Consider the following 26,188-nt stretch of genomic DNA (forward strand, 5'->3'; position numbering starts at 1 on the left):
TTCCCTCTTTTGGATATTGAAACTTCTATGTTACTCCTAGGTTTGGAATAACAGAAATCCAGTTTGCTATACTTCTGACCCTTTGACTTGATACTGGAAAAATAATGACATCAATAACAAACAGTGCTTTGGAGTCTCTGTGTGGAGCACAGTGATCCAGTGGTAAACTTGGCCTTGCTTTGAACCCAGACAGTGTTGAAATCCAGCTGCAGATGAGACTGATAAAGTGGGAGGATTTCTGTAGGGAACGCACTGGGATGTGTTGATATCTATGAGCTGTCTACATAGGGGAAGAGGTGAGGGTATGAATGACAGAAGACAAGAACATACCAAATTACAGAAATTACTATAGGCCATTTCATAAACAGCACTGTGTGGGGCTGTGATGCCCTGCACTCGTTTTCATCACAGGTGTATGTGTTTGGTACATCTGGGAAATCCTCATTTCTGGTTTGTGGGAAAGGTGATGTGACAGTGATGTGGCTTCAGTGCTGGGAGGGGGGAAGGGGAGATGCAGTGATGCCAAATGGAGGGAGGTGATCCAGAGACCTACATACACTTCAGTGTCACCTCATGGTGTGACACCTGGGATGAAATGTAAAACATTTGCACAAGATGACAAGTGCTCCAAGTTTAGGACTGGCCATAATCTGAGGGCTAAGGCCCTGATGCCAGTGGTGGTGCAGTACTTGTCACAGCTGTAGCCATCTGACTTCTGAAGGGAGAACCATTGTGGGGTTACTATGTTGGTAGCCACAGTGTATAAAATAAGGCCCTCAATGTAATTTTCAGATGGAGATAAAAAGTTAAATAAGATCTGGAGTCACTAGCTGCTTCATTTTATCATAAGGTGTTTTATTGTTTCCAGTGTGCTTGCTGTAGTTAAATTAGTTCCTGCAATGTAGCCTGGTAGTCATGCTATTGTTTGAAAGCTGATAGGACATTCACATAAGGTGTAAATCAAAATTACAGCAGATTATTGCAGGAATATGTTGTCTTAATAGGAAAAGAAGTCCCCCAAGGGCTTCCCTCTCAGCAGAAAACTACAATCAGCAGTTTTTAAAAACAACCTTCAATTTTGAACCTTTCTGCATTCTGGGCTGTGAGCAGTAGGGAACGAAAAGGCAAGCACATCCTTGTGGGAAGGGGTCAGTCATTTCCAAGGGAGTTATAGGTACAGAGATGCACTCCCGACCACACGGGTTCGTTATTTCATGCTGGTGATGGGAAGTTCAGTGAGTAACAAAGCCAAAGTTGTTGTTTGAAAAATCTGTTGCCAAGCAGTAGGTTTTCTCCTAGCAACAAGTGTTTTGCAGCAGGGGAAGCAATTGGATACCTTAGAGGGTATGTTAGTACTGGGGGAAGGGCAGAGAAATAACAACCTGGGGCTCCACGGGGCCACAGAGCACACAGAGGGTGGGCTGGGCATGGAGGGAGGGGACGGGCAGGGAGGGACATGAGGCACAGGTGATGGATGATCTGGGATAGGCTCTGAGCAAAAGGGTTGGCTCAAGGCACAGGTTTGTTCTTCAGCTGCTTTGTTTGGTTAGTGAGTGATCAAATGTAGTATTATTAGCTGGTTGTTCTCATTTAAAAAAGGAAATCCATACTGAGCTGCTAGGAAGTTGTATCTGTGACCATATTTGAAGAAATTTGCTTTTTATTTTTCAAAAGAATTGCCTTGTTAGAGAAAATGAGTAGTTTTTATTCTGCATTTTGGAAAGCAAGTTATATACATGTTGCAGTTTCTTTTCTGATTAAAAAAAAATGCATTTATTATCACCTTTACTTGTAAAGTAAGTGTAGTTTGGTTAGTCCAGTTGGTTTTAAACCTTATAATGTGGGCACCCTTCAAAATCTGCATTAAAATGCAACCTGTGTCTGCAGATACAGAACTATGTTTATTCATCATTTTTCTGATAGAATGGTTTATTTCTAACTGATGTACTGTGTCACAGTCTTTTCACACTTGCAGAAAATAATTATGCACAATGACTCAACATGCATGTGCCTTTGAAAGGAGTTTATAAATGATTTCTTATGCAAAGTCATACTTTGACTAGATGGACATGTTTCAGCACAAAGTCATCAGCTAAAATGAAAATAGGAGAGCACAGTATATAAATAATGTTCTGTTTCACTCTATGTAAGTGTAAAATATTGATTATAGACCACATTTAAAATGCGTATTTTTATCATAGAGGTTGGAAAGCATCGGCTGTAGAATTTTACTTATTTTTCCATATATCATGATGAATTCTTCTCATTTTGCCTCACTAACACTTCTGTTTCATTATTATAGCATAACACTGTCAAGTCTGTGGTAAACCTTCAAGTTTGATAGATTTGTTTAAAAATAGCAGCCACCTTAACACTTGCAAAATAGGCTGAAAAAGCAGCATGTAACAAGGGGCAGTTCTTTGATGCTAAAATTACACTGCATATGGATTTGCAATGCATACATTGTACATCAAGTTTTGTAACTATTTATGGTCATAATCCCTGATTTTTAAGTTTTTAGCTAGGAAGGGGATGTTTCTGGCGTGTCCTGCTGGTATCACAGTTTAAAGTTGATTGTCTCTTAGGCTGGGACCCATTTTAAAACAGTAAGATAGTGAACTGGGGAAAAGCATTGTGAAATTGGATGTGGTGAGTTCTTTAAATCTTTTGTAGCTTTTAAAAATCATTGGTTCCCACATCTGAATAGCTCTGTCTGCTTATGCATTATCAGCTGTTAGCTTATTGGGCTTCAGCAGGTCATCAGCGAAACACGCCACTGTTCTTCTGTCTCCCTGCTCTTATCATTAAAACCAAAACCAGTCCATTTTTTATTTTCATATGCTTATAATGTTTTCTTATAGCTGTTGTTTTTGCAAGGGAAACTTTTAGCTCTGAGGGCTATTTTTTGGTTAAATAAAATTTGTGTCATACAAGTATAGGAAGCTTTTTAGCAAACAAGTCGTGTAACCGACCTGCCAGGAAATCATTAATATGAACATTATATCTGGTACTGCTCAAATCTCCATGGCTGAGACTTCTGTAGGTCAACAGACTCTGTTTCTTAAACACGGTGAGAATCTCTGGCACTTTTTTGTGTGTTAAATCAGCCGCATTTCTTGTTCTTTTCTGTCCATTTCTCCCATTTCCCAGGTTTCTTCTCTGCCTCCCTGAAAAAGGCAGGAGTGCAAACGAGCTCATGGTCACAGTTCCCCTTTTTCTCACTTTTAAATAAATTTCTTTGCATTTGAGATCATCTCTCTAGTCTGTATTTTTCTTAGAGAAAATGAAAAGATTGCTCTTCATATCAAGTGAATAAAGGTAAAAATCTCAAGTGGTGCTTCTGTTGAGGCTGAGAGCTGTTTATTTTCAGGCACAGTGGAGAAGTAGTCTGACAGTTAAACCTTAAGGAAATCTCGTGCTCTCTTGAGACAAAATTTTTGGTTACACTGAGGAGACCACAGTGATCTTTGTAGTGTTACCTTTCTACCCTTTTCTTGTTCCAGTTAATGCAAATATAATTTAGCACTTTATGATAAAGCTCTGGGTTGATGAGACATATGATGGGCAATAACTATGACTGTAATTTTTTCAATGTTAGTTCCATGGAAAAAAATTTAACATTAGCTTCTCATTTGCCTAGAAGCAAATAAAAAAGTGACCTTTGTAGATTGCTGTAAATGGCTGGTGTTAATAATTCTTTTAATAGCTGTTTTTCAAAATGAAAAATTAGTTATTTACAGAATTTTAGTCCTGTATTTATTTGTCTAGATATGTGTTTTGCATTGACTGTTTGGTTAGTCATTATGACAGGTTAATTTGCAAAGAGAGAAAGTCCTTCTGCAGAAAAAACATACCTTTGTAGTGAAGACTACACTACATGCTTATTTAAGCAATTATGGCTTTATACAATTGCTTATTACATGATGTTGTTCAGGTTCTGAGTCATGATATTTTATTAATAAAAAATAGTGCACTTTCTAACTGGAAATTTTATTTCAAGACTGTAATGCCCCATTTAGAAATCCAAATTAATCTGAATGTTTTCCTTTTAAAAGATGCTTGCATTTGCCTAATGAACAAATGGCTTTGTTTGACTGAGCATTGTAAAAAACAGTCCTTGAAGAGATGTTTGGGTGAAATAAGCAAAGAATAACAGTTTTGTATGTGGGGCAATGTAAAATGCAGTGTAAATGGAATGGCTGAGGGAGGAAACACATGTAAAATCATTGCCCAGCAAGAGGGAGACTTTGTGACTCCAGACTGGGTGAGGAAAGAATTGGAAAGATCTTGAAAATAACCTGTGGCAAAAGTTGGAAGCCCTTTCCTCCCCATTTTGATCAATTCCTAGAGGGTTTTGTTCTGTTAGGATGTGAAGTTTGTGTAGAACCTGTCTGTGGTGACAGCAGTACCTCCCTGTTGGAGGCAGCACACAGTGTTACACAGTGTTGCTGTTTTAGAAAGCCCCTTTGGAGAGACCTTGGAGCCTCTGAGAATTGCTCAATCCCTTTTACTCCCAGCTCTGGTTGGGCACTCTAAAGGACTGTTGACCTTTCCTTGAGCAGAGAGCAGCTGAACTCTACAGATCTTTGAGTACTGTTGATTATTCAAAGTGACTGGTATAAATATCAGCGCACTGGAGTCATGAAGCACTGGTTTCATTGGTTGTGATGATGGCATAAAAAAGTCTCTTTGTTTCTTCAGAGATTCTCTTTACTTTCTGCTTGTGCCATTTCTCATTAGAGTTCTCTCTTGTTTCTTGAGTTACAAAATCCACCCCTACAATCTGAATTGGCTAAAAGAAAATAAGGTTTGCCTAGAGAGTTTAAAACATACAGACATCCTAACCAGAGAGAAAGTGAAAGCCTTAACACACTTAGGGGAGATCAGTAATTTGACAGGAAAAAAAAATCAACCTTAAAGGAACCCCCAAATTCTCAGCAAACCAAACATGGAGTGAAGTAATAAGCAACATTTGTACTGAGCTGCAAAATGAAGAGATCTGCAGACATTAGAGGCTTTTATAACTGTGTTAGAAGCAAACATCATACATTTATTGTTCTTTCATGTGAAAGAGATGCAATAGCAGGAAAGATCCTGCTTTCTCCTCCAGATGCCAACAGTTGTCTTAAACACCTCTGTCAAGTACTGCAGCATTCTAAAATGTACAAAGAACAAATAGGTTGCCTTAGGAACTTATTGGTTTTCTTATATTTTGTTGAATGGATCTTCTTATTTGCACAAATTATTATATAGCACTTTTTGTAATTGATTCAGATTCCAGAATCCTTCTCATATTTTATCTTTTTAAAGATTAATAGAGAGGATATACAGAAAAGGCATTCTGCTTAGGTTTTAAGGTAACATGCCAAGTCTTAAGGTGTGAACCATATGTCACTTAAGTACACTTCTGTGTTTCTGCAGAGCTGATGTGTTTTTCAGGCTCATCTCCAGCCGTAAAGCAAAAAACTTAACATTATTCTGCAAATAAATGTTGTCTGTACATCTGCTGCTAAATAGGTGAAGGCCCAAACTGGTATCTTTGAGGTTTTGTTTCCAGTTAGAAAGCAGAGGAATATGCGCAGTGAAGGACTGGGATAATTTAAATAATAATATAAATTTGATAATTTCTGGAAAATCTTAGAGGAGTTTTGGTTTGGGAAGGGGGTTAGTTGAGTGAGTTTTGTTGTTGTTGGTTTTAATGGTTTAGGTTTTTTCCTAAAGAGTTAATGCAGAAAGCAGTTGTGTGCTGACAGCTGGTAAACTGAAGTTGGTTTTCTTGGATGAATGTTGGTGTGAGGTCACCAAAGGATATTGCTGTGTGATAGACATGCCTGCTCCTTCTGCCGTGGTGTGTAATGCTTAATAGAGCACAGTCAGGCAGGGACTGCAAACAATCTGAAATATTCTGTGCCTCAGCATTTTAATGAAGTCATCTGGGAAGGGGATTTACAAACTGGACACTTGCAGTGCTTGACATCTGACCATCATGCTGAGAGAGTTCATGAATCAGAGGCTGTTTTGTGTTCTTTCTCTAGATCACTTCTTTGAGTTCAGCCCATAGCTACAGTGATCAAATGTCACTATCCTTTCAATGCTCTGCATGAAGCAAGTCTAATTTTCTCTTTGTTCTTTAGAAGCAAAGCTTGTTGTCCCAGGGTTACCAGCTGAGGCAGGAGTGTTCATACCATCCCAGGCTGAGACAGCAGTGAAGGACTGACTTTCAGAAGGCACTCTCTCTCGAAAGCTGTGTCCCCAAAACATGAGGGGACAGGATGCAACCTCATTGCCCATGCAAGAGTGGTTCCTTCACTACTGCTAAATGCTAATTTCAACACTAATGCTTGTATTCTTAGGAAAGTATAAAAGCAGACAAACTGACAGTATTTGCTCTAGTTCTATCACCTGGAAAATCTCAGCTATCCTTTTCACCATACAGAATAGGGCAAATGTGATGTAATATGTGTCTCTTCCTATGAACAGGCTTATATCTGCAAAATTTGGGTTTTCTTTGTATCTTTAGCAAGCTGGGAAAATGGTCTGGCATATTTATGAAAAAAAGTATTAACAATATTCAAATAATTCCCATGTTTAATAGGTATAAAATATACATATCTGCACCCCCAAAAAGCAAGGCTTATGAAAACAGAGGCTCTTACCTTGAAAAATAAGAACACTTAAATTTTATTAAGGTTAGGTGCATTGCAGTGACACCAGCTTTGTGTATTCCATCTTGCTTCATTTTTTTCTGTAGTTTCACATCTGATACCTCCCAGTCACTGATAATCACTTCACTGCAGGGGAAAAAAGCACTGACCCTGAGAGTTATCCAGTTTTTGAAAGTATTGGAAGTACTGTTCACTTGCTCTGAAAATGCTGACTCAGTTGACAGCTCAGAAAAAGTCCAAACCCAGAAAAGCCCCTCTAGCACCTTTGTGTGAGAACATCTGCAGGCTGGTAGAAATTAGCCTGCATTACATTTATTTATTCACTTGCCAATACTTTACAGCACTCTTTATGTTGTTCTTCTGAGCAGGGTGTGCTCAGTTGTTCTGTGGGATGGAGTTAACAGTCTTCCCAAGCTGAAAGTCAGCCAGGTGGGCACAATTCCAGAAACGTTTGGTGGGTAATTCAGGGGCTGCATAGAATGTCAGTACTTTCTAATCAGCAGTGCTTAGGTTAATAAGGATTTGAGGGACAGATGTACAGAGAGATAAAAGAAATTGTGGTCCAAGGAGTCGGGGCTGGGAGGGCAGAAGGTACAGGGCCTCTGTGAGCATGTAATTGGGACACCTCTCTGCAAAACAAAGATCTGTGGTCCATGTGTGTTTTGCAGTACAGAATCATGATGTAAAAATTCATAATATTGTTAGGATTATTATAATCCCAAAGTAAAGCTCTCTTACTGGGTCATTCCATGACTTTTCTGGCACAGTAACATAGCTGAATGTGAGGGATGGAGATTTCCATGGCCTCATTCAGCCCATATCCTAGTGGGTTTGGACGTGCTCTGGATTGTGTAGTGTTGAATTGGATCTCATCTCGCAGAGGAGGATAGAGGATCTGTAACAAGTATGCTCATGAGGAAATTCTGTGCCTGCTGGTCCTTTGTGCATTACTGGGGCAATATCAGTCCCTGTTCCTGTTCCACGGATTAAATCAAGCACAGTGGTTGGTTCCTATTGAGCTGAACTGAGTCTTGTTACAGCCATCCCCTGGTGCTGCTGGTGCTGTGTATGGTCTCAGGTGTTAAAGGCCATGAGCTGGGTGCTAAGATGCACAGGGAGGGTGTGAAAACTTCAGGGCACACACCTTAGACTTCAGATAACAGGAGCTTGCACAAAAGCCCAGGTACTTCCTGCTTCTTGGTAAATAGGTGGAGTTTTTGTTATTCAGTCTTTGTTTCCTGTCCAAAACCACTTAACTTTGTTGGTATGGAGTAGCTTGCTCCAGTCCTGCATCAGGTAATTGCTTTTCTTAAATTTAAAAAATAAATAAAAATTACATAGTCTAACACTTTGAGCCCGAGAGCTGCCTACCCTTATTTCACTGCAGTGACCTCGTTTGAGCTTCAGGAAAGCCCTGCTGGCCATTCTCAGCCATTTTCCCTTTGTTTCCTTGCAGGCTCTGATACTTCACCAGCTTGGGCGCTATAGCTTGGCAGAGAAGATTCTCAGAGATGCTGTCCAGGTGAACTCCACAGCCCACGAGGTCTGGAACAGCCTGGGAGAGGTGCTGCAGGCTCAAGGCAATGACGATGCCGCCACCGAATGCTTCCTGACGGCGCTGGAGCTCGAAGCCAGCAGCCCCGTGGTCCCTTTCACCATCATCCCCAGAGTCCTGTGAGAGGGCATCTCAATCAGCTGGTTTTTGGTCTTGACTTCTGGGTGAGCACACCCACTGTGTGAGACTGCCTGGTAACTGGTTAGTTTGAGAAACTTCAGAGCTACAGGTAACAAACTCCAGTCTTTTGTGGGAAAGTGGCCAAAGCAGGGAGGTGCCACCATCTGTTGATGTCAGACTGAGAGGACAGAGTGGTGAGCCAGAGCCAAATCACTCATATTGCCTGCAGTTTTGCCCTGGTAGTTTTAAAACATCGTTATATTGTTCATGGATGATGTGCCATATTTTGTTAGTGAAACTTGAGTGTTACATAAAACTATAATGGAATCAACTACCAATTGTAGAATAAGTTAAGATTCAGTGGCAGAGCAGACTATTTTTAAAAAGGCTGTTAATAAAACTGTTCTCTTCCTGCCTCTCAACCTCTTTTGGCCCAAAGTCAAAATGTGAATTTTCTGTTTCCATCTCTATTTTAGTCCAGGCCAGAAAATCAGTTGAGTTCTTGTTTTTAGTTGTTAATAACTGTGATGTGTGGCTAACTGTTATCTAGAGCAAAGGCTGAGTACAAGAATATTTATATTTTACCAATGTATGCCTGTTACAAAAAATATATTAGTTATTTAAGTTTAACTTTTTTATGTGAATTCAGAGTTTATTTATCAATGGAAATATGTAAAAAGAAGCCTCAAATGGAATATTTACCGACATTCCTTATACATGAACCCAGACTTGGCTAAATGGGAAGATTATGTTAATAATAAAATGATTTTTAAATGGAACCTTTCCTGTGTCCTGGTTAAGAATCTGGGGGTAAATGATGGCTTGTGAACACATTTTTATGAGGTGGCTGGCTGGCCTTGAAGATGAACAGCACCAAAATGAAATATTCTGAGGCCAGTCTAGAGAAAATAAACTGCTATGCTCTTTGCCAGTGGTACCATTATCTTATATTTCAGGTTTCCTTAAATCTTCACAACTCCTTTTTTATTCCTTCCACTCCAGCTCTTGATTAAGCCAGATTACACTGCCTCTACATAATACATGGACATTTACATGCACCTTGGTAGTGCTTGGGAAAAGCATGTTAAATATTTATACAATATTCTTTGGGCTTTTTTACTGTCTCCATAGTTCTTTCTCAACATCTCCTGCCCTTTGAGTCCCTTAAAAGAAAAGTTGGCTGGTTTAGTAGACAGATACTTGCCAGAGATTCTCTGGGATGTGTGGAGAAGAGTCATTGTTGCTGTGACAATTCAGGGTGCGTGAGCTGGGGTAGCAGTGTCCGCTCTTTTGCTGCATCAGGCACATTTGGAGCCTGGGAAGAATTCCAGGTTTCCCATTAGACTGGGTGCTCCTTGATACTTGGCTGATTTGTCATAAGAAGTGGTTTTAAAGTGCTTAGCACAGGATAGCAGATGATTCAGGAAAATAACAGCAAATGTTCTTTGTCCCTCACCAGAGCTTACGTGCTTCAAACACATGGAGGATCCTTGCTGTGGCAGTGTGGGCTCCCAGTGAGCATCTTCAAATGGCAGAAGACTTAAACCTGGGGAGCTCTTCAGTTTTCCCCCTGGCATTTCAAATGCCTGTTAGGCTGAGGCTACTTTGAAATTGTATCTGCTTGGTATTTGGACCATATGTTCTCTGTGAAATGGACCAAAGCCCTGTAATAGGTAGTGTTTTCAAATCTATTTTAAAGGCAGTAGAAATTGTGCCATCTTGCTCACTGCGAAAAACATCAGTTTTGTTTCCCCATTTAAAGTCCCTGTTTGGCATTTTTCCTTCCTACTGTCCTTGGCTTTCTTTTTCTCTTTTCTATTTGCCAACTGTTCTCTTTTCTAGCCCTCGTTCAGAATTTGTGTTCTGGTCCTGCTGTCTTTTGGCACCCATTACATGATACCAAAAAATAATGCAAAACCTTTATTTGTTTAGTTCAGTTCCTCCTGAGCGCTTTTCCTGTCCCAATTCCATTAGTTAACTTGTGATACCTTTCACAGGAGTGCTCCTTCACAGTATTGACTCACCTTTTACCATAATATCAAAGCTTTTCTATTAAGGCAATTTGCACCTAGATCTGAGGCAGGTGGTCTTTTTCCACAGAGCTTCAGATGAAGATAGAAAATAGGAGAATTCTGTAACAGAATTCAGTTTAAATTCTTCTCATTCCATTTAAAGTCCTGGCCTCTTTTGATAAACTCCCAATGTGGAAGGGTTAGCAATCTAATTGTGTCATGTCTTTTATTAGTGGAGAAGTTGTCACTGGTGTTGTGCATGTCAGGTGAACCTGAATGTCTGTTTCCTTTTTCTTGCACTGGAATCAGTTTCACTGTAAATCCACAAGCTTCTACCTCTTGGGAATAGCCTCAGCTACCTATTTTTAAAAATGGATTCTCTCTGTAAGGCTGTACATTTAGGAATTTTCAGGCAGAAGTGGAAATCCTTGCAGCATATGAATTAAACAGCATTGCTTGTTAAACATAGTTTTCAAGTTAAAACAACAAGTTCCTAGGTTTTACAGCTGCATTCTTTTTTTAAAATTGAGTAAGAAGGCCAAGATATTTTTGTATCTGTTTTAGCTGCTATACAGAGAGATCTACCTTTTGCCATCTGCTCTCAGACCACCACAGCTTTTCAGTCACTGGAGTGAAGGAAACAGTGCCCATGTGCACAGCCAGTCCCGGGGAAGTGTTCCCTCGGTGCCTATGGGTTGGTGCCATCCTCATTAGGGCTGCTCCTGGACTTTGTGGCTGGCAAAATCTCCGTGTGGACACACATGGAGCTGTGTGCTCTTGCTCCCCCAGCCTGTGGTAGGAATAAGAGCTGTTCAAATAATCAATGAGGTAAGTCAGGGGCTGAAAACCACGCCAACCCCTCGCTCCCTTGCCTCGAGGTATTACTAACCTTTGGGTGGGAGCCAAGTAAAAGAAAATAGTTATTAAAGTGCATTGTGGAGCACTTGTATCAATGTAGGGACAAGTTACACAAGCCTGAGATCTCCAGCCTTTCAGGGATTACACTTCTCTGAAATTCCAGTCTTAAAGACAAAAATAGTGGGTTGCAGAGGAGACTCCCCTTATTCTGCAGTGTGCTTGTGCTGCTTAAAGTGATTAACATTTGGTTTACTAAGCATATGCTAAAGTGTAGCAGCAATCTCTGTTGCACTTGATAGAAGGTCTTACTCTGCAGTGCCTGCAATAAGAAAATTTATCATTCAAGTAATTGGTAAAAGTTCATCTCTAATTTTGGTGCAAATAACCATTTTTACTCCGCAATTTTTTTCATTTCTACTTTTGCTTTTATGATTGATAGAGAATCACAGGAACAAGAGAAACAATCCAAGCAGAACTAATCCAACTCTATCTTGGAAAACTTTTGTCATTAATTATATGCATTTTAAACATCAAAGCTATTTTTTAAATTGCTTTAATTTTCTTTGAAAATCTGTTTTTTCCTGAGTAGACTGTTTTACTGTGGAATGATAGCAGAAACTTGGATATATTGGAGTTCCAGATTTACCTTGCTAATTCTTTGTTTGTTCAGTTGTGAGTTGTAATGATATTTTTCTCACAATCATACTTTCTCTCCTCTAGCATCAAGTTTAAAAGCTTATATGCTAAAATACGCTTTGAGCAAGTACACTTCTCCAGCATTTCATCTATTTAACCTCATCACTTCCAAGCTACCTTTGCTGATCTCACTGATGGTCTGTGCTGGACTGTGTTACAATTCCACATGCATCCACATTATCACAAAGACTAGGTGGTAAGGATTCTGCTCTTGGACAACAGGAAAGACAAAGAATGTTCAGCTTTTGTCCTCTGTGCCTGTCATTGCTGATTGTGTGAAATTTGATGGGAGTCTCTGAGACTTGCAAAGCCAGCAAGTGGGCTCAAAGAAATGGGACAGTGAAATTGAACCTAAGGAAAGTCAGAATTCTTTTTTGGAAAGAGGAATGTGTGTGGGGTGAGTGTTGGTCAGATTTTGCTCTTCCCCATTGCAGGGACACACGGTACTGATCTACTGGTTTGTCACCACCTTGGTCACCTGGCCTTTCCAGTTCTCAATTTAAAGCACCTATTTAGCCCAGGTGTACTGTCCCTCCACTTCCTATTTCAAAGAGAAAAAACTGCACCTATTGATTTCTAAGTCCTTTGGAAAGATGTAACTGCTCTGTCTGGCTGCTGTTCCATGCCCAGTCATGGGACAGACAAGCACCAGGAGCCACCACCCTGGCACAGCTTCGGGCATTCCCAGAGTGCAGCAGCTGCCAGGTGTGCTCTTTTGGACATGTCCCTAAAGCACTGCAGGAGCACGCAGCAAAGCTCCTGAAGGCAGGAGGGAGAGCACTTTGGCCTCTCTAAATATGTCTTCACTTAGAAAGGATAAAAACCTATTTTAGACATTAAGGGGTTGATGAAATGTGTCATTGCTGTACTGAATTCTTTTCCTTTGTGTCCGTACATGAGGCAGGGATCTCTGTAGGAGAGATGACCTTTGTCTGCTTCATCCAGGTATAAATCTCTATAGCCTGTTCCCCCTATCCTCACTGGGAGTAGCATGACTGGCTCTTGGCTCCCTCTCTGCCTCTAGAATTGCCTTCCCAAGGATGTGACACTCCTCAGTATGAAATTACTGAAGGCACCCTATCTGGCTTGAAAAAATTAATCAATAGACAAATAAGGTAATGTCTTGGTTATTACCACAGTGACATGGCTTTAAAATAGGCAGGGTTAGTGTTTTCCTGTTTGTTTCTATAGCTGAGCCCTTTCCTCTGTGAGGACAGTAAAGCTGGAAGTCCCTCTGGTGGGTACAGCTGAGAAATAAACATCTGATCAGCACGTGAGCCCCTGGGTTGGCTCCCAAAGAGAAAAATAGACTTGCTTACCAATTTTTAATTGAATGCTTTTTCTACACACGTGCATGGACGTGTTCACAGACAGCCATGCCACAGGTGCATCTTAAAGCTATGGCAGAGTTTTGGGAGGAAGTTCCTCTGCAAGTTCACTTTAGCTCCTGTAAAGCCGTCTCCTCTACAAACAGGCTTTGGTGTTTTTGACAGATAGTTGGTTGTGCTAGAAAAGGAAATTCTGACCCCAATTTTCATTTCCAGTTCATGTCAAATGTATATTAAATGATGAGCCTGAGATATTGTTATTATTAGTGCAGGCTTTCCTAAGATTGTTGTTTTCCAAAGAGCACCAACTACTAATGTAGGACTGGAGGGGGCAACAGAGGCCATAAAACATGCCAACTTGCTTTCCTTTTGACTGTCTTGCAAAAATAGCTCTTTATTGGAAGTAAAACAGCAGTCTTCTGGACGAAAAAAAAAAAATTGAGGGTCCCTTCAAAAATGGGATTTTTGCCTTTCTTCTTTTTAATACTGCAATCTTTTAGGACAACTAACTCCTGTGAGCTGGGATGAGAACCCTGCAACCTTCAGGGCAGGTCCTGTGGGCAAAGGACCCAGCAAGTGCCTTCCTACACACAGGACCTACACGCTCTTAGGCTAAAATCACTTCGTCCCAGACATGTCCTTCAGGAATAAGTCCCACTTGATGATCCATTGCCCCAGTCCTGCAGTGGTTGCCCATGCTGGTGGCCAGCCTGCAGGAAGCCCCATTTCTAGGACAGGTGCTCCTGGCCCTGCCTCACCTCACAGGGGACATGGGCTGGCAGCACCATGGGCAGCAGTAAATCACTGTACACTGGTTTGGAAGCAATTGTTTCATGGTGTGTGCTGAGTCAGCCACACACAGCCAAAAAGTAGAAGTAGGCAAAATCTCCTCTGGCTTATGAAAAGCCCCCAGGAGGGCCCACAAGCAGATGCCAACAAACCTTTGTACAGCTTCCATCTTGTGCTCATCAGAGAACTCTGGCATGTTCTTCTTTGTCTGTTTTAGGTTAGAGGCTTCATGTGAAGGACCACGTACTGCAAGGCTGAGCTTCAGCAGCAGCAAGAGTTCATCAAAACATCTTTTGGGTGCCAGGTTATGGTGCAACTTCATCTCATGTCTGACCCAAACCAAGCAGCTGCTGTTGAACAGGAGACCTTGTCCCTGTGTTTGCTCTGCTCCTGTTATGTCTGGTTAGTGTGGGGCTATGGGGCAAGCCAGGCCAGCTCACCATGCTCATGGCCTTCACTTTTTGGGTTGTTTTCTCACTGCAGAGGAGGCAGTGGAAGTGGGAAAGCAATGTGATCCCATTTCAGAAATAGATAGCAGTTGGGAGGGCTGGATTATGCCTGTTGAGAACCTGCACTATTGTTTCCCTCAATGTTTTCATCAAAACAAAGGCTGAAGCGGGGGGGGGGCAGTTCCCAGCAGGGTCTCACCCACATGGAAAGTAGTTTTCCCATCCTGGCCACAGAGCACCACACTTGCTCTAAGAAACACAATAGGAAAGAGCATGGGAGGTTCTGTTCCCAGCAGAGATGCCTTTGCTGTGAGTAGCAGCCTGATGTATTATGCTAATGATGTCTCTTGTTACATTACAGTTTGAAAAATAGAGACTGGGTGATATTAGAGCTCATGAAAGTTAAAATGCATTCATGACAACTGTGATGCTAATAATCTGTATGATAAAATATACTACATGCTTATGTGGATGTTTCTTGTTCAGAAATAATGTGGACTTTGCTCACTGTAGCTTACAAGTGAACTATGAGAATTTGTAAGTTGGTGTCTAACAGTAGCCTAGACTCATCTCCCAGCCTTGCCAGAAAGGCCAGAGGAAAGGAGACACAGATCATGTAGGTCACAACTGAGGAGACTCAAAACAACTCTCATGGCCAACATACCTCAGAGCATATCAGCGTCACCCTGTGTTCCTTAACTAGGATTCTTTATCAGACCTTGATTCCTTCTCTGTAGAGGAATTGAATGGGAAGTGATGCTGTTGCACAACTATTTCCTTTCCTGGCCCCAAAATGGACTGAAGTTGTAATTCTTGGCCATTATCACCACCAAACATTCAGTGCTGTGTATAGTGGGTTGCAGTTTTTGAGTCATTCTCCTGCCGTAGGCCCAAATTAGGCCAGCGTTAGCACAGGGCTCTGGCACAGAGGAGGGACTGTCCCATCAGTCTGTGCTTGTGAGACAGCTCTGTCAGCATCCAGCCTTCACAGACATTTCTAAACAGGATTTTCACTGGGAATGGTATTCTGTGATATTAGCAATTCAGCCTTAGCTACATTTTACTCCCCAGTATATTGATATTGATGCTCTTCTCATGTTCTGATGCTTCAGCCTCCTTTCTATGCAAAGCCCACCGTGGATCCCTGGCAAGAGCTGCCTCCATCCTGCTCTGCCCTCGATGTCCCATTTCACTGGGACAGGCTGAACAATGCGCTCCAGCGGCTTCTGTGCCCTGATTCCTGGAAGAAAGCATCCTCCCAGAGCAGCTCCCGCGGCTTGAGACGCTCAGGCACAGCGACAGCTGCAGCCTACATGAAGCAGGGGTGGTATAAATAGCTTGCAAGAAGAGAGGCAGGAAAAATTACACGGTATGGCACTACGGCCAGAGCTGCAGTATTCAGGTTCAGACTGGTTTTGCAATAAGCTTTGTTTGAGCCAGCATCAAAGTTATACTGGGGGGGACCCAAAATTTCCAGTTTTCCTCATTTGGTAAAATTCATGATTTTAAGCATTTTGCAGAAATTTTACTGTGGTACCAGTATTTGGTATGTTTGGAATATCAAATGATGAGCCTGAGATATTGTTATTATTAGTGCAGGCTTTTCTAAGATTGACTGAGCTTTGTATTTGTGACTGAGCTTTGTCTTTGTGACTGACTTAGAAAAAGAAAAAAGTCTGTGTGTTCTGCAAGACAGGAAGCCTGGGCTTGCCCAGCCAAACTCCTTAGGCACTGGCAAGGGCCTTACACCATATGTCACAAAGCTTTTGGAAATCCATCTTCCTCTTTGCAGGACAGCTTCAACAGGGGGATGCTTTCTCCCCTCCTTACCCTGCTGATTGAGTGCCTGTCTTTGTGCTGGGGGAGTTGTAAGTCCAAACACTCCCAGCCAGATGAGACAAGACAAGACAAGACCTGAACTATCTTATCAGATGGGTGGAGGGTGTAATTTCTGGGCTGTTGTAGCTTAGCTGGCATGACCTGAGCACATGTGCAAGCCTGAGGGACTGCAACAAAATAGTGCTGAAGTTTTTTGGGGCAGGAACCAAATGTCTAAGAGACCTAATGTGAGCATCTCCAGCTGTATGTGGTGCTTGGTTTATAGGACACACAAAGTCCCCTACTGACCAGGAGATGCTCAGTGATTTTTAGTACTTCAAGCCTGATAACCCCCTGGAAGTGCAGGTTGCACTCATGAATAGTAACCTACATTTGCTGGGTTTTCCTGGTGGATTCAGCTGGGTGCCATTGATGCCTTGAAATTGCCATCCAAGAGAGATGAAAATTTGTTAACTAAACCCTAAATCTTGGGCAGGGAGTGGAAGTGGCACTGAATTTCACTGCTCGTATGAAACACATCCACAGGCTGGCAGACTTGAGAGGTTTCATAGGTTGATGTTTGGATGTGAACAGTAGTAACCCTCACCCATCACCTCAGAGTGGAAATAGCATCAAATGCTTGGCTGAGGCCTCCCTTGTGCCCCCAAAGGGAGGCTGAGCCACCTCACTCCCCACGAGCAGCTCACTGCTGCACAGCCAGAGGCAGACAAGCTGCTGAAGGGCTGCAGCCCACTGGTAGCCACAGCTGGTGACAGCTTGTGCCTGTCACTGCTCTGCAAGGATCACTGTGTCAGAGACACGCAGCTCTAGCAGCCAGAACTGTGCTGAGGCCATCCCTTAGCAAACAGAACTCTTGCAGTGCTTTTACTGCTGCAAATGCTGGAGATGAGGCACCTTCTCCAGCACCAGAGCTGCAAAGGGGTGCATGGCAAGGCTGTCCCACAGAGGGTGCCTGCAGCAAGGCACTGCACCAGGAATGCTGCTTAATGTGAGCTGATCCTGCTGTTGAGGAAGACTTCTCTGGGTGTCACTCTGCACATACACTTATCCTTGAATAATGTTCCACAAGACACATCTATGTCCTTCTTGGTTGGCAAGGCTTGGCTGCTGGCTGACTGCTGCCTTGGAAATACAAGCTTGATAGCTTGATATCTGAAGCTGAATCTTAAGAAGCACAATAAGTAGGGTCCTACAGAAACCAGTGGGACACAGTAAAGCCCATCCACCAACTAGACCTGAGAAATTAAATACCAGTGAATGAATGTCATCTCAGGCAAGAATACACAGCTCAGCTATTGCCCAGGTCTTAGCTGAAAGCCCCAGCAACACTGGCTGTGTTGAACAACTGTGTGAAGGTCATGTTATGATGGTTCTAGTAACTGTCTTCTGATAGTTTCAGATGTGCTGAAGTCTGGAGCAGCCTGAAAGAATATCACCACAATGACTCCAGTTCTTACATGGCATGGCACTCTGGCCAGAGCTCCTGAGAGGAGCAGGACTGAGAAAGTCTTCACCCATGAGATGCCACCACCATCTAGATTTATATACTGACAACATACATACTCCAGATTGCTTAGCACCATTTACTCCAACATCACAGGCCTCCACAACGTGGTGAAACACAAGCCAGGAAGCCTGAGGAAATTTTTAAAAATTACAAGTATGGTACTTCAGCTATATCAACTGTTCCTTGCACACACACAAAGTCCTGTTCCACTGCTATGAGCAGAGCACTTGGGCCTTTATATGCTCAGTATTTACAGTTTTCATGGCTCTAACTAGAAGCTTTACAGGATAAGATGGAAGACACCAACAACCACCTTTGACCACATTTGTATATCCATGGAGAACTTTGTGAGGGAGCTAATGCACAGTATCCACCCTCATATCCCATGTGCCTGTGGATAGAGGATTACCTGGAATCACTGGACAAGGAACATGCAGGAAGTGAATTAAGCCACCTTCTAGAAAAAAAGCTTAAATTTCATTAGCCGTGTAGGGTGCAAGTATGGCACCTGGCACACTGTAAACTCTCCATTAGCTTGGTAGGGAAAAGTGTCTCTGAGTGGAGATCAGAGCAATCAGCCTGCCTAATAAATGGAGTGAGATTCCATTGGTCTGCAAGGGAGCTTCCCACTGGCACAGCCTGTGCTGAGGTGCATTACCATCCCTGCCAGCATTTCAAACAGCTTTCTGTTGGCTGTCATTACAGGAGGCCCTCAACAGCATGTTCCACTCTCTGCTGACAGCTGAGTACCCGAAGTAGTGAAATGCAGAACATCTGCCAAAGGAGCAAGCCCTCCTGAATAAATTAGCATCCACCTGGGAGATGGGCTTGGACCACTTGACTGGCTGAGATCAGCTAAGGGACCAGCAAGAGTGCACAGGAGCATCCACAGCTCAGTCTGCAAGGGGAGGAAGGGAAAGGAGCTATACTCTTCTGCAACACTGGAGGATGGGAATAACAGAAAAACAAACACCCCATACCCAAGGTCTGTGGGAAGAGCTGAGCAACTCCTGGCCCCACAGTGATCAGCAGCAGCCCTTATGCACAATGAAGGCTTTTCAGGAGAGTGCAGGCAGGACCAGCAGAGACATAGCTGCCTCTTTTTCAGGCTGTCCTCTCTCGAATTTGGGAGCCTGCTGGGAGAGACCTCGGGGTATTGCATCCCTTTTGTCCATTGTGGGGCAGCACTGCCTTTTCCTTGCTGAAATAATGCAGCAGGGTCCTCTGAGCAACGAGCTCTGCAGCCCTTTCAAGGCAAACAGTCCTTCCCACAGGTCTGCATGTTCCTTTGCAGAATTCCTTGCTCAGCCTGTGCTTCAGACCATGGCTGTGGCCGGTGGCTGCCTCCACTGCCTTGGTGGGAGTGTTCACTGCCAAGGAGAGGAGGGACCTCACTAAATTTTGGCTGCCAGTGCCACGGCCAGGAAAATACTTATTTATGTGATTAGAAACGAAATGTGTTACATATACATGGTCTCATCAGCAATTAGTACCTGAGTATTGCAGACAATAACCTCCTGGATGAACACAGCACAAATCTCTTGGTTATGATCTCCTGGAGTGCCTTCACCTCTAGGACCCTGATGTTCCCAGAGCTTGGGAAAGGCACCTCAGCCCAGTTCCTGATGTACTGGGGAGCTTACAAGCCCTTGGCAGTAAATGGAGCTGTGAGGAAGAGGGAGCCTGTGTGCACCAGGAATAGCTGTGTTTGGTGAGGGAGAACTTTGTGTATTCATCGTGAGCAACCCAGTGGGAGTCAGCAAGCCACAGTGGTTCACAGGAAAGCAAAACTGAGTTCTCTGTATCTGTGCAGTATGTCAGAGAAAAGAGATTCAAGGCAGCCACAAGCTGGGGTTAAATCACTGTTCCCCTTCAAGGATGCCAGACCTCAAATGAAGGTGGGAGCTCAGTGAAAGCTTCAGGATTGCTCTCTGAGGAGCTCAGGCTGCAGCTCTTTGGTGGGTGAGGCCAGAGAAGAGAGCAGTGCTCAGTGGGGTCATAAAGGAGCTGGTCCTGGGCAGTGCTTTTTCCTAGCTGCCTATAACATGGGCAAACCATCAGAGTCCTGCTGCCAAATGCCCATCAGATCCGTGGGGATCTTTGCAAAGCACACACTGCAACCTCCCTCTTATGGGAGAGCTTAGAAACGCAAAACACCTATTCAGCTGTGGCCCAATTCAGTAGTTTCTGAGAGCTGCACAACCTGTGACCTCATCTGCAGAACCACAGGTGTTGGGTCCCTGTCCCACTCTCTGTGTCTCTCTTTAACATCAGGGAGCTTTTACCAGACAAATCTTTAATGCAGCCATCTAAAACCGGCATCCCTTAACAACCTTGCCTGTTGAAGTATCTTTTGCAGCTCATCATCTGTCATAAGAGATGCAGCACATTTGGGTTTCTCTACTGCAAGAACTGGCAACACACTCTGCTTCCTAAATCTTCCAAAATAAGTTGCATGCATTCCAGATAACTTGCAGAAAAGCTAAAAATAGGAAAAGCTAGCCTCTGAATTTAATTTTTTGCTTTTCGTTTTTCTTCTTGGATGTGCTCCCTGTTTTGAGCAGTTGTACTTCCTGTTAGATCAGGCACCAGACAATAGTTTTCCAAGAGCCTGGAGATTAGAGGAACTCATAAAACAATTCCACATCCAGCAGCACAGAACTGCTGGCACTCACAGAAGGGTCTGCCCTGGAAGTGGCCTGGGTTGTCTCTCTCCTGTCTGCCTTCTTTACACTGATATTTCTCTTCCAAAAAAATCTTCCAAGCTGTCTGCTTTTATCTGCTCCTGCTACTTACTGCGCCTCCCTGGTTTTCTCAGGCTGTGCATCCCTCAGTGTCTTGCTCCCACTCACTGCTGAGATTAATGCTGCATAATATTCCAGAGCTATCACATTCTGGTACTTGGAGCTCATTTCGTTCTTTCTCGAATTCAAATTTAACTTAAATTTAAAAAGCCACACACAATTGAAAGCCTGTGTATCTAAGTGAATACACAGATCCAGGAGCAAGTAGTGGCTGGGGGTGATGAAGGGGAGGCCATGCCAGATAAAATGGGTGATCTTTTTGATATGAAGAAGGTTCTCCAATTTATTTAGGTGTAGGTATGCAACCTGTGTGAGTCCACATTCCCTAGCATGCAGTGAAAGCCTGTGTAATCTGGAGTACCCAGGGGCCTTGGATTGTCCTCTGCAGGTTTCCTGACTAGGGCAGCAGCAGGGCAGGGCCCACAGCAGCCCAGAGTCTGCAGGATGCCAGGAGGCAGAATGAAGGAGCCATCCTGCTTCATGGACTTTATGTTGGCAAGGAGTCATCAACTGAAGGCAGCTGGCTGCAGGACAGTGGTACTGTGATTCACCACCTTGGGCTGGGAGCCAGCTAGGAAACATTCAGGAAATCAGATTTTCACACTTCTTGGGACACAGGCAGGAGGTGGGTGAGAAACTGGACAAATCTCAGCAGTCTGGAGTCAGCTGCAGAGTCTCTTGACCCATCTGTCTCCAGCCTGGCAGAGCCATGCTGGAAAATGGGCACCCTGCTCATGTCTGTTTGCAAAGGGGCTGGATCTGCCCTTCCTGTGCCCCACAAATGAACTGGAGGATTCACCTCCCTCTGCCCAAGCCAAGGGCCAGCTTCAGAGCATGGCAGCTGGCTCCTCCACACACGGGTGGAGGAGGCATTTCTACCCACACTTGCAGCTCCCTTTGGAACCAGTGTTTCTCCTTGGCTTTCAACAGGATAAATGCCATGAGGCACCACAATGGTAGTTAAAAATGTACTCACATGCTACGTCATGGAGGAGTGGGCTAATAGGGTAATGATGACTAACTCCAGTGTTTCAAACTGGCAGAACTGAGTTCCCTGAAAGAGTAAATGAGCTGGCCTCTTGCCTACACCAGCCTGCTTGGGTCCATGCCAGACAGGTCTCCTAACCTGCAGAAAAAATGCAGATTTATGTAGTGCAGAATGATGTTTTTCCTCCTAGCAAGGGCAGTCTCTGTGCACTGAAGCTGATGAAATCTGCTCTGCTTTATACCTTTTGTGGGATGTGCTTGCCTGGACAAAGCCTCACTTCTGTGCCTTTCTGGAAAAGGAATCAGCCATCTTATTCCTGCAAGTATTGAACTCAGCTGCCAGCTGCTTTCAGTTTGTTGCAATAAACTCTGGATGGAGTAAAGACCAACAGCAAGGAGGTCAAAAAGGAGAGAATCATTCTGCACCTTGAAGAGAGCTGGGATGTGTGCCAAGATCAAGCTTAGTTTTTTCTCTAGCCAGTCAAAGGACACAGAGGCTTTTCCAGATGCTGTTGTCCAATTCAGAGTAGCCTGGCCAAAAGCTATGTTCTGGAGGAATCCACTCTGGGCTGAATTTGGGTATTATTTTCAGACAAACATTGTGTCCTTCTTTACAAGGAGAAAAAACATCATACAATTTGTGTTCAGGCACCCACAAATACAGTGCTTTGAGCCATACTGCAGTATGAGCAACCCCACCACAGATCCTCCTTCCTGCTGGAGTACAGTCTTGGTGCCTTTCATCGACTTGATGGAGTCCAAGCCATTCCAGGGTACAGAAACATCAGTGTCCTGTCAGGGGCTCACTCCACAGCATTCCTTCCTCAGTCCTGGCTACTGCAGGAGGTCTTTGCTGTGCCACCAGGGCTTTGGGTCAAAGGAAGACAGCAACAAGCAGCATGCCTTGCCCTTTGTGGTCATGGTTCAGATGCCCAGCCTGATCCATTGGCTTCAGGCTTCTCTGCAGAAGCACCTCCTGCTGGTTGTGGTGAGCAGTTTTGCAGTAAGGCCCCACCATTCATTACACACTGCAGTCATTTCTGCTGCCTGCTTCTGATTAACTTCTCCATAGTGGTGAAGATAGTGAATGGCTCAGAAAAGCAGCAAGAGGAAATCAGGAACACTTCTCAGTTTTCTGTGTGAAGTCTTCTGGGTCATGTCACATCATCCTAATAAAGTCTAAAAACCCAGGACACCCTGGTGGCCAAGGATTTACAGCAATGCAACAACACATCCTGGCACTGATCCTGCCCCATTTCCATCTGCATCCACAAATTCAGTCCTTCTTCTTCTGCCTCCCTGCTGCCCACGGTGCCCTGCTTAAGGCACAGTTAGGAAAATCATCTGCTGGCTGACAGCACTGCCTGGCTGCCCAAGGCTGCCCTGAAAGACTGGTGTGTTAGGCCATCTCAGTGTCATTTGGCAAAATAATGAGGTCTCCTCAGAAATCATTTCAAAAGATTACCTGGGCTCGCAGATGAGCTGCCCTCTGGTCACAAACTAATCCTGCTCAGACAAAATTGGCCACAACAGCAGTGAGAAGGGATATTTCTGATTAAAATGACAATAAAACCTGGTCTGAGAATTCTGTCTTTTACACCTTCTCTATATACTAGCTTGCTAATTGCTTACTGATTGTAGAAGATCCTATCACATCTAGACAACATAGAGAATGACAAACTGTAATCCACTTGCAGAGCTATCCAGCTGCCAGAGGCAGAGTAGCCATTGCCTGCACTCAGTGATGCTCAGTGGCAGCTCTCTGTGCCCATTGCTCTGAGACACAGTGTCCCACTTGGTAGATCAGACCACACAGAAATGGAAAAAAAAGGAGTTTTCAGAAAAAGGACTGCAAGTGTCCCCTGGATTTTTTGCCCAAAGCCTAGGTTACACCCCATCCTTCAGAATGCAAAAAGATAGAGTTGATAATAATTTAAATTTTCCTTCAAAATAAGAATTTAGAGCCTCCTCTCCTAATAATATGTTCACCCCACACATAGATATTTTCAGACAATAACTGTGTTTCTACTTTTCTTTCATAATGCAGTAGTACAATAGGTTTAGCTAGGAGGAGAGTTGATTTCTCCATGTAAAAGCTGTCACAGTGAAAATAAAAATGAATCCAGCAAACAGCACAACTAAACAAGCCCACACTGCCTCTGTTGCAGTGGGCTGAGCTGCTTCACTGTGATGACACTTGGGCAGCAGCGCCTCTGTGCAGGCAAACTCTTGGGAGCAGTCACGAGGAGCCCAGAGGATGCTCTGCTGCCACGTGCACAGCGAGGGGCTGCCAGCATTTGCCCAGAACCACTCCATTTCCCACAGCTGTCTGTTGTCCATGCTGTGCCTGGGAGGCTGGAGCACCAGTGCTGCCAGCTCACCACGTGTGGGGCTCAGCAGGACAGGAGGCACAAAGCCACCTGTAACGAAGAATGAACACCTGCAGCTAGTGTTACCAAAGCTCCCTGCTAGCCTTGGGGAAATGTGTCTGCAAACACAAGAAGGAAAATCTAGCTTTGTTCCCTTCCCCCATCAGTTTAGAGAATCACTGGTATTTCAGTGTGTAAAAAATTAACATGAGTTTCACATGAGTGTTAAAAATTGGCAATGTTAATTTGATTTTATATATGTATATATGTATGTGTATATGTATGCATATATATGTCATATGAAACTCATTCCTTATTATCTGCATACTTCTGGAAGGCACCAGTTTACCAGTTTAGTCAAGGACTGCAGACAGCTTTGGGAACCTTGTATGAAGGCTAACACACAAGGAATTGAGTCTGACAACCAAAAAACTCAGTCAGGGGCACTGCCACATTCAAGGCAATGAAGACACGTTTACAGAGTGGGGTGTGCAGGTGTCCTCCATACCAACCAGAAAGCTCCACCTCCTATCTTTCCACCCCACCTTGACTGGGTCGTGCAGGTCCAGCAGTGGCTTTGTTGTTACCATGGCAGCTAAGCCCTTTCTCCTCTTTCAGGGTCTCTCCTTAGCTAGACACAACATCCAAGCTGCAAGGAGATGGATGCGTCCATCCTCTCTCTGCTGGCTCAGTGGCAATCACCACTGGAAATGGCCTTGGCACAGCTGCTGGCCTGGCTCCAGTGACACATGTGGAGTCACATCTCCCTGCAGCTCAGAAGCCAGCAGTACCTTCCCCCTGTGTTGACAGCTTGGAGTTTCTTTGCTCCATGTGCTGTGGAGAGGAAGCGTTCCAGCAGTGCTGTTTGTGAAGTGTGCACGCCGGCAGAGGTACTAGGATGAGTGTATGCTCAGCCTTTTCCTCCTTGGAACTTAGAATTAGCCCATTTTTTGCCACAGCCCTCAGTGGAGTCACTTACAGGAAGAGGCCTAAACTTTTCCCATGTGCAAAATGGAATTAAATCATAGTTCCCTGTGTTATGCATCAATTTATCAAGCAGTAAATACTCAACTTGCTTCAAACCCAATAATAATTAAAGGTGGTCAAGTGGCCATTGCTCAGGCATGGTGGCCCAGTAGGAAGAGGTGCTAATGGCAGAACAGAGCTGTGGACAGCTTCACACCACCCCTGGGCTCTCAGCCCAGCCTCCCACAGCCGAGGGCACTTTATTTCTCACCTCTCCAGGAGCCATGGCACACAGAGCAAGGATGGGATGAGGCTGAGTATCCAAGATTTCACAAAAGATCTCAGTGATACCCTGTAGCTTCACCAGAAGATGCAGCTGGTGGGGTCTGGGAGAGGCCATTTCAGGGAGCGTTTCACAGGTTTCCAAGGGAGCCAGGGCAGGTTTCAGTCCCCAGGGCAGCTCAGTGACAGAAAGACTGGAGGAGATGATTACCAAACTCTTCTGGAAAGAGGAAGGAAGGAAGTGGGAGTGCAACTTCCTACTCAGGACAGTGAGACTTGACCCTTGTTCAATTTTCCTATGACTCAAATGGTATTTCTTAAAGCAGCCCTCCTTCCAATGACCTAAAAATAGCAGCTACTGAAGCAGAGGAGACTGCTGACTAATGTTGTACTAGAGGATATATCCTCTGGAAAATAAGTTGGTACAAGTACCAGTTTTTGGATGAGCTCAGCAGGACTGCCAGGGTTAGCCTGCAACAGCTGACCTACTGTACCTATGCAGACTATCTTCTAAAATATAGAAAAGGTGAATAAACAGGTCAACTTCAATAAAGCCACATCAGTAACATTTGTATTACAATTTACGTAAATGACATTTCTAAGGGATCTACATTTTAAGTGGCAAGAATGTAAGGAGTTCTCAGATGAAAAGAAGATGAAAACTACCACTAGAGACCAGAGGCTTTCCTCAAATCAACTCCAGCTGGACATGGGCACAGCATTTGGAAAAACACTGTATGGTGATGTTGTGTGCCCAGTGACCGCAACCCTCGGCAAGTCATGGCAAGGAGAGGTTCCCTGACTGTGAAAAACCTGGACTTTATTTCCAGGCTGAATTTGTTGAGATGGACCTTCCCTGCTTTTGCTGCTCCTGTGCTCTCACCTGCCAGACAGAGGAGCCCTCCAATGCTACTCCTGATGGAGCAATGTCAGAGAAAGCTTGATTTAAGCAGAGGCAAGGC

The 26,188-nt window shown here is 43.8% G+C and overlaps 1 protein-coding gene across 5 annotated transcripts in view; it reads left to right on the forward strand.

Annotated features, from left to right (window-relative positions):
- Window positions 1-9,119, forward strand: part of TTC7B (tetratricopeptide repeat domain 7B) — a 102,913-nt gene extending 93,794 nt beyond the window's left edge. For all 5 annotated transcript variants that reach the window (XM_039712632.1, XM_039712627.1, XM_039712629.1 and 2 more), the window contains one exon: window positions 8,122-9,119. In XM_039712632.1, the coding sequence (XP_039568566.1) occupies window positions 8,122-8,343 (222 nt within the window). In that variant the 3' untranslated portion in view covers window positions 8,344-9,119. The remainder of the gene's footprint in view (window positions 1-8,121) is intronic.
- Window positions 9,120-26,188: the final 17,069 nt, after the last annotated feature.

This window comes from Passer montanus, unplaced genomic scaffold (genome assembly GCF_014805655.1).
Source record: "Passer montanus isolate IOZ18808 unplaced genomic scaffold, ASM1480565v1 scaffold27, whole genome shotgun sequence".
In the NCBI taxonomy this organism is placed as follows: domain Eukaryota; kingdom Metazoa; phylum Chordata; class Aves; order Passeriformes; family Passeridae; genus Passer; species Passer montanus.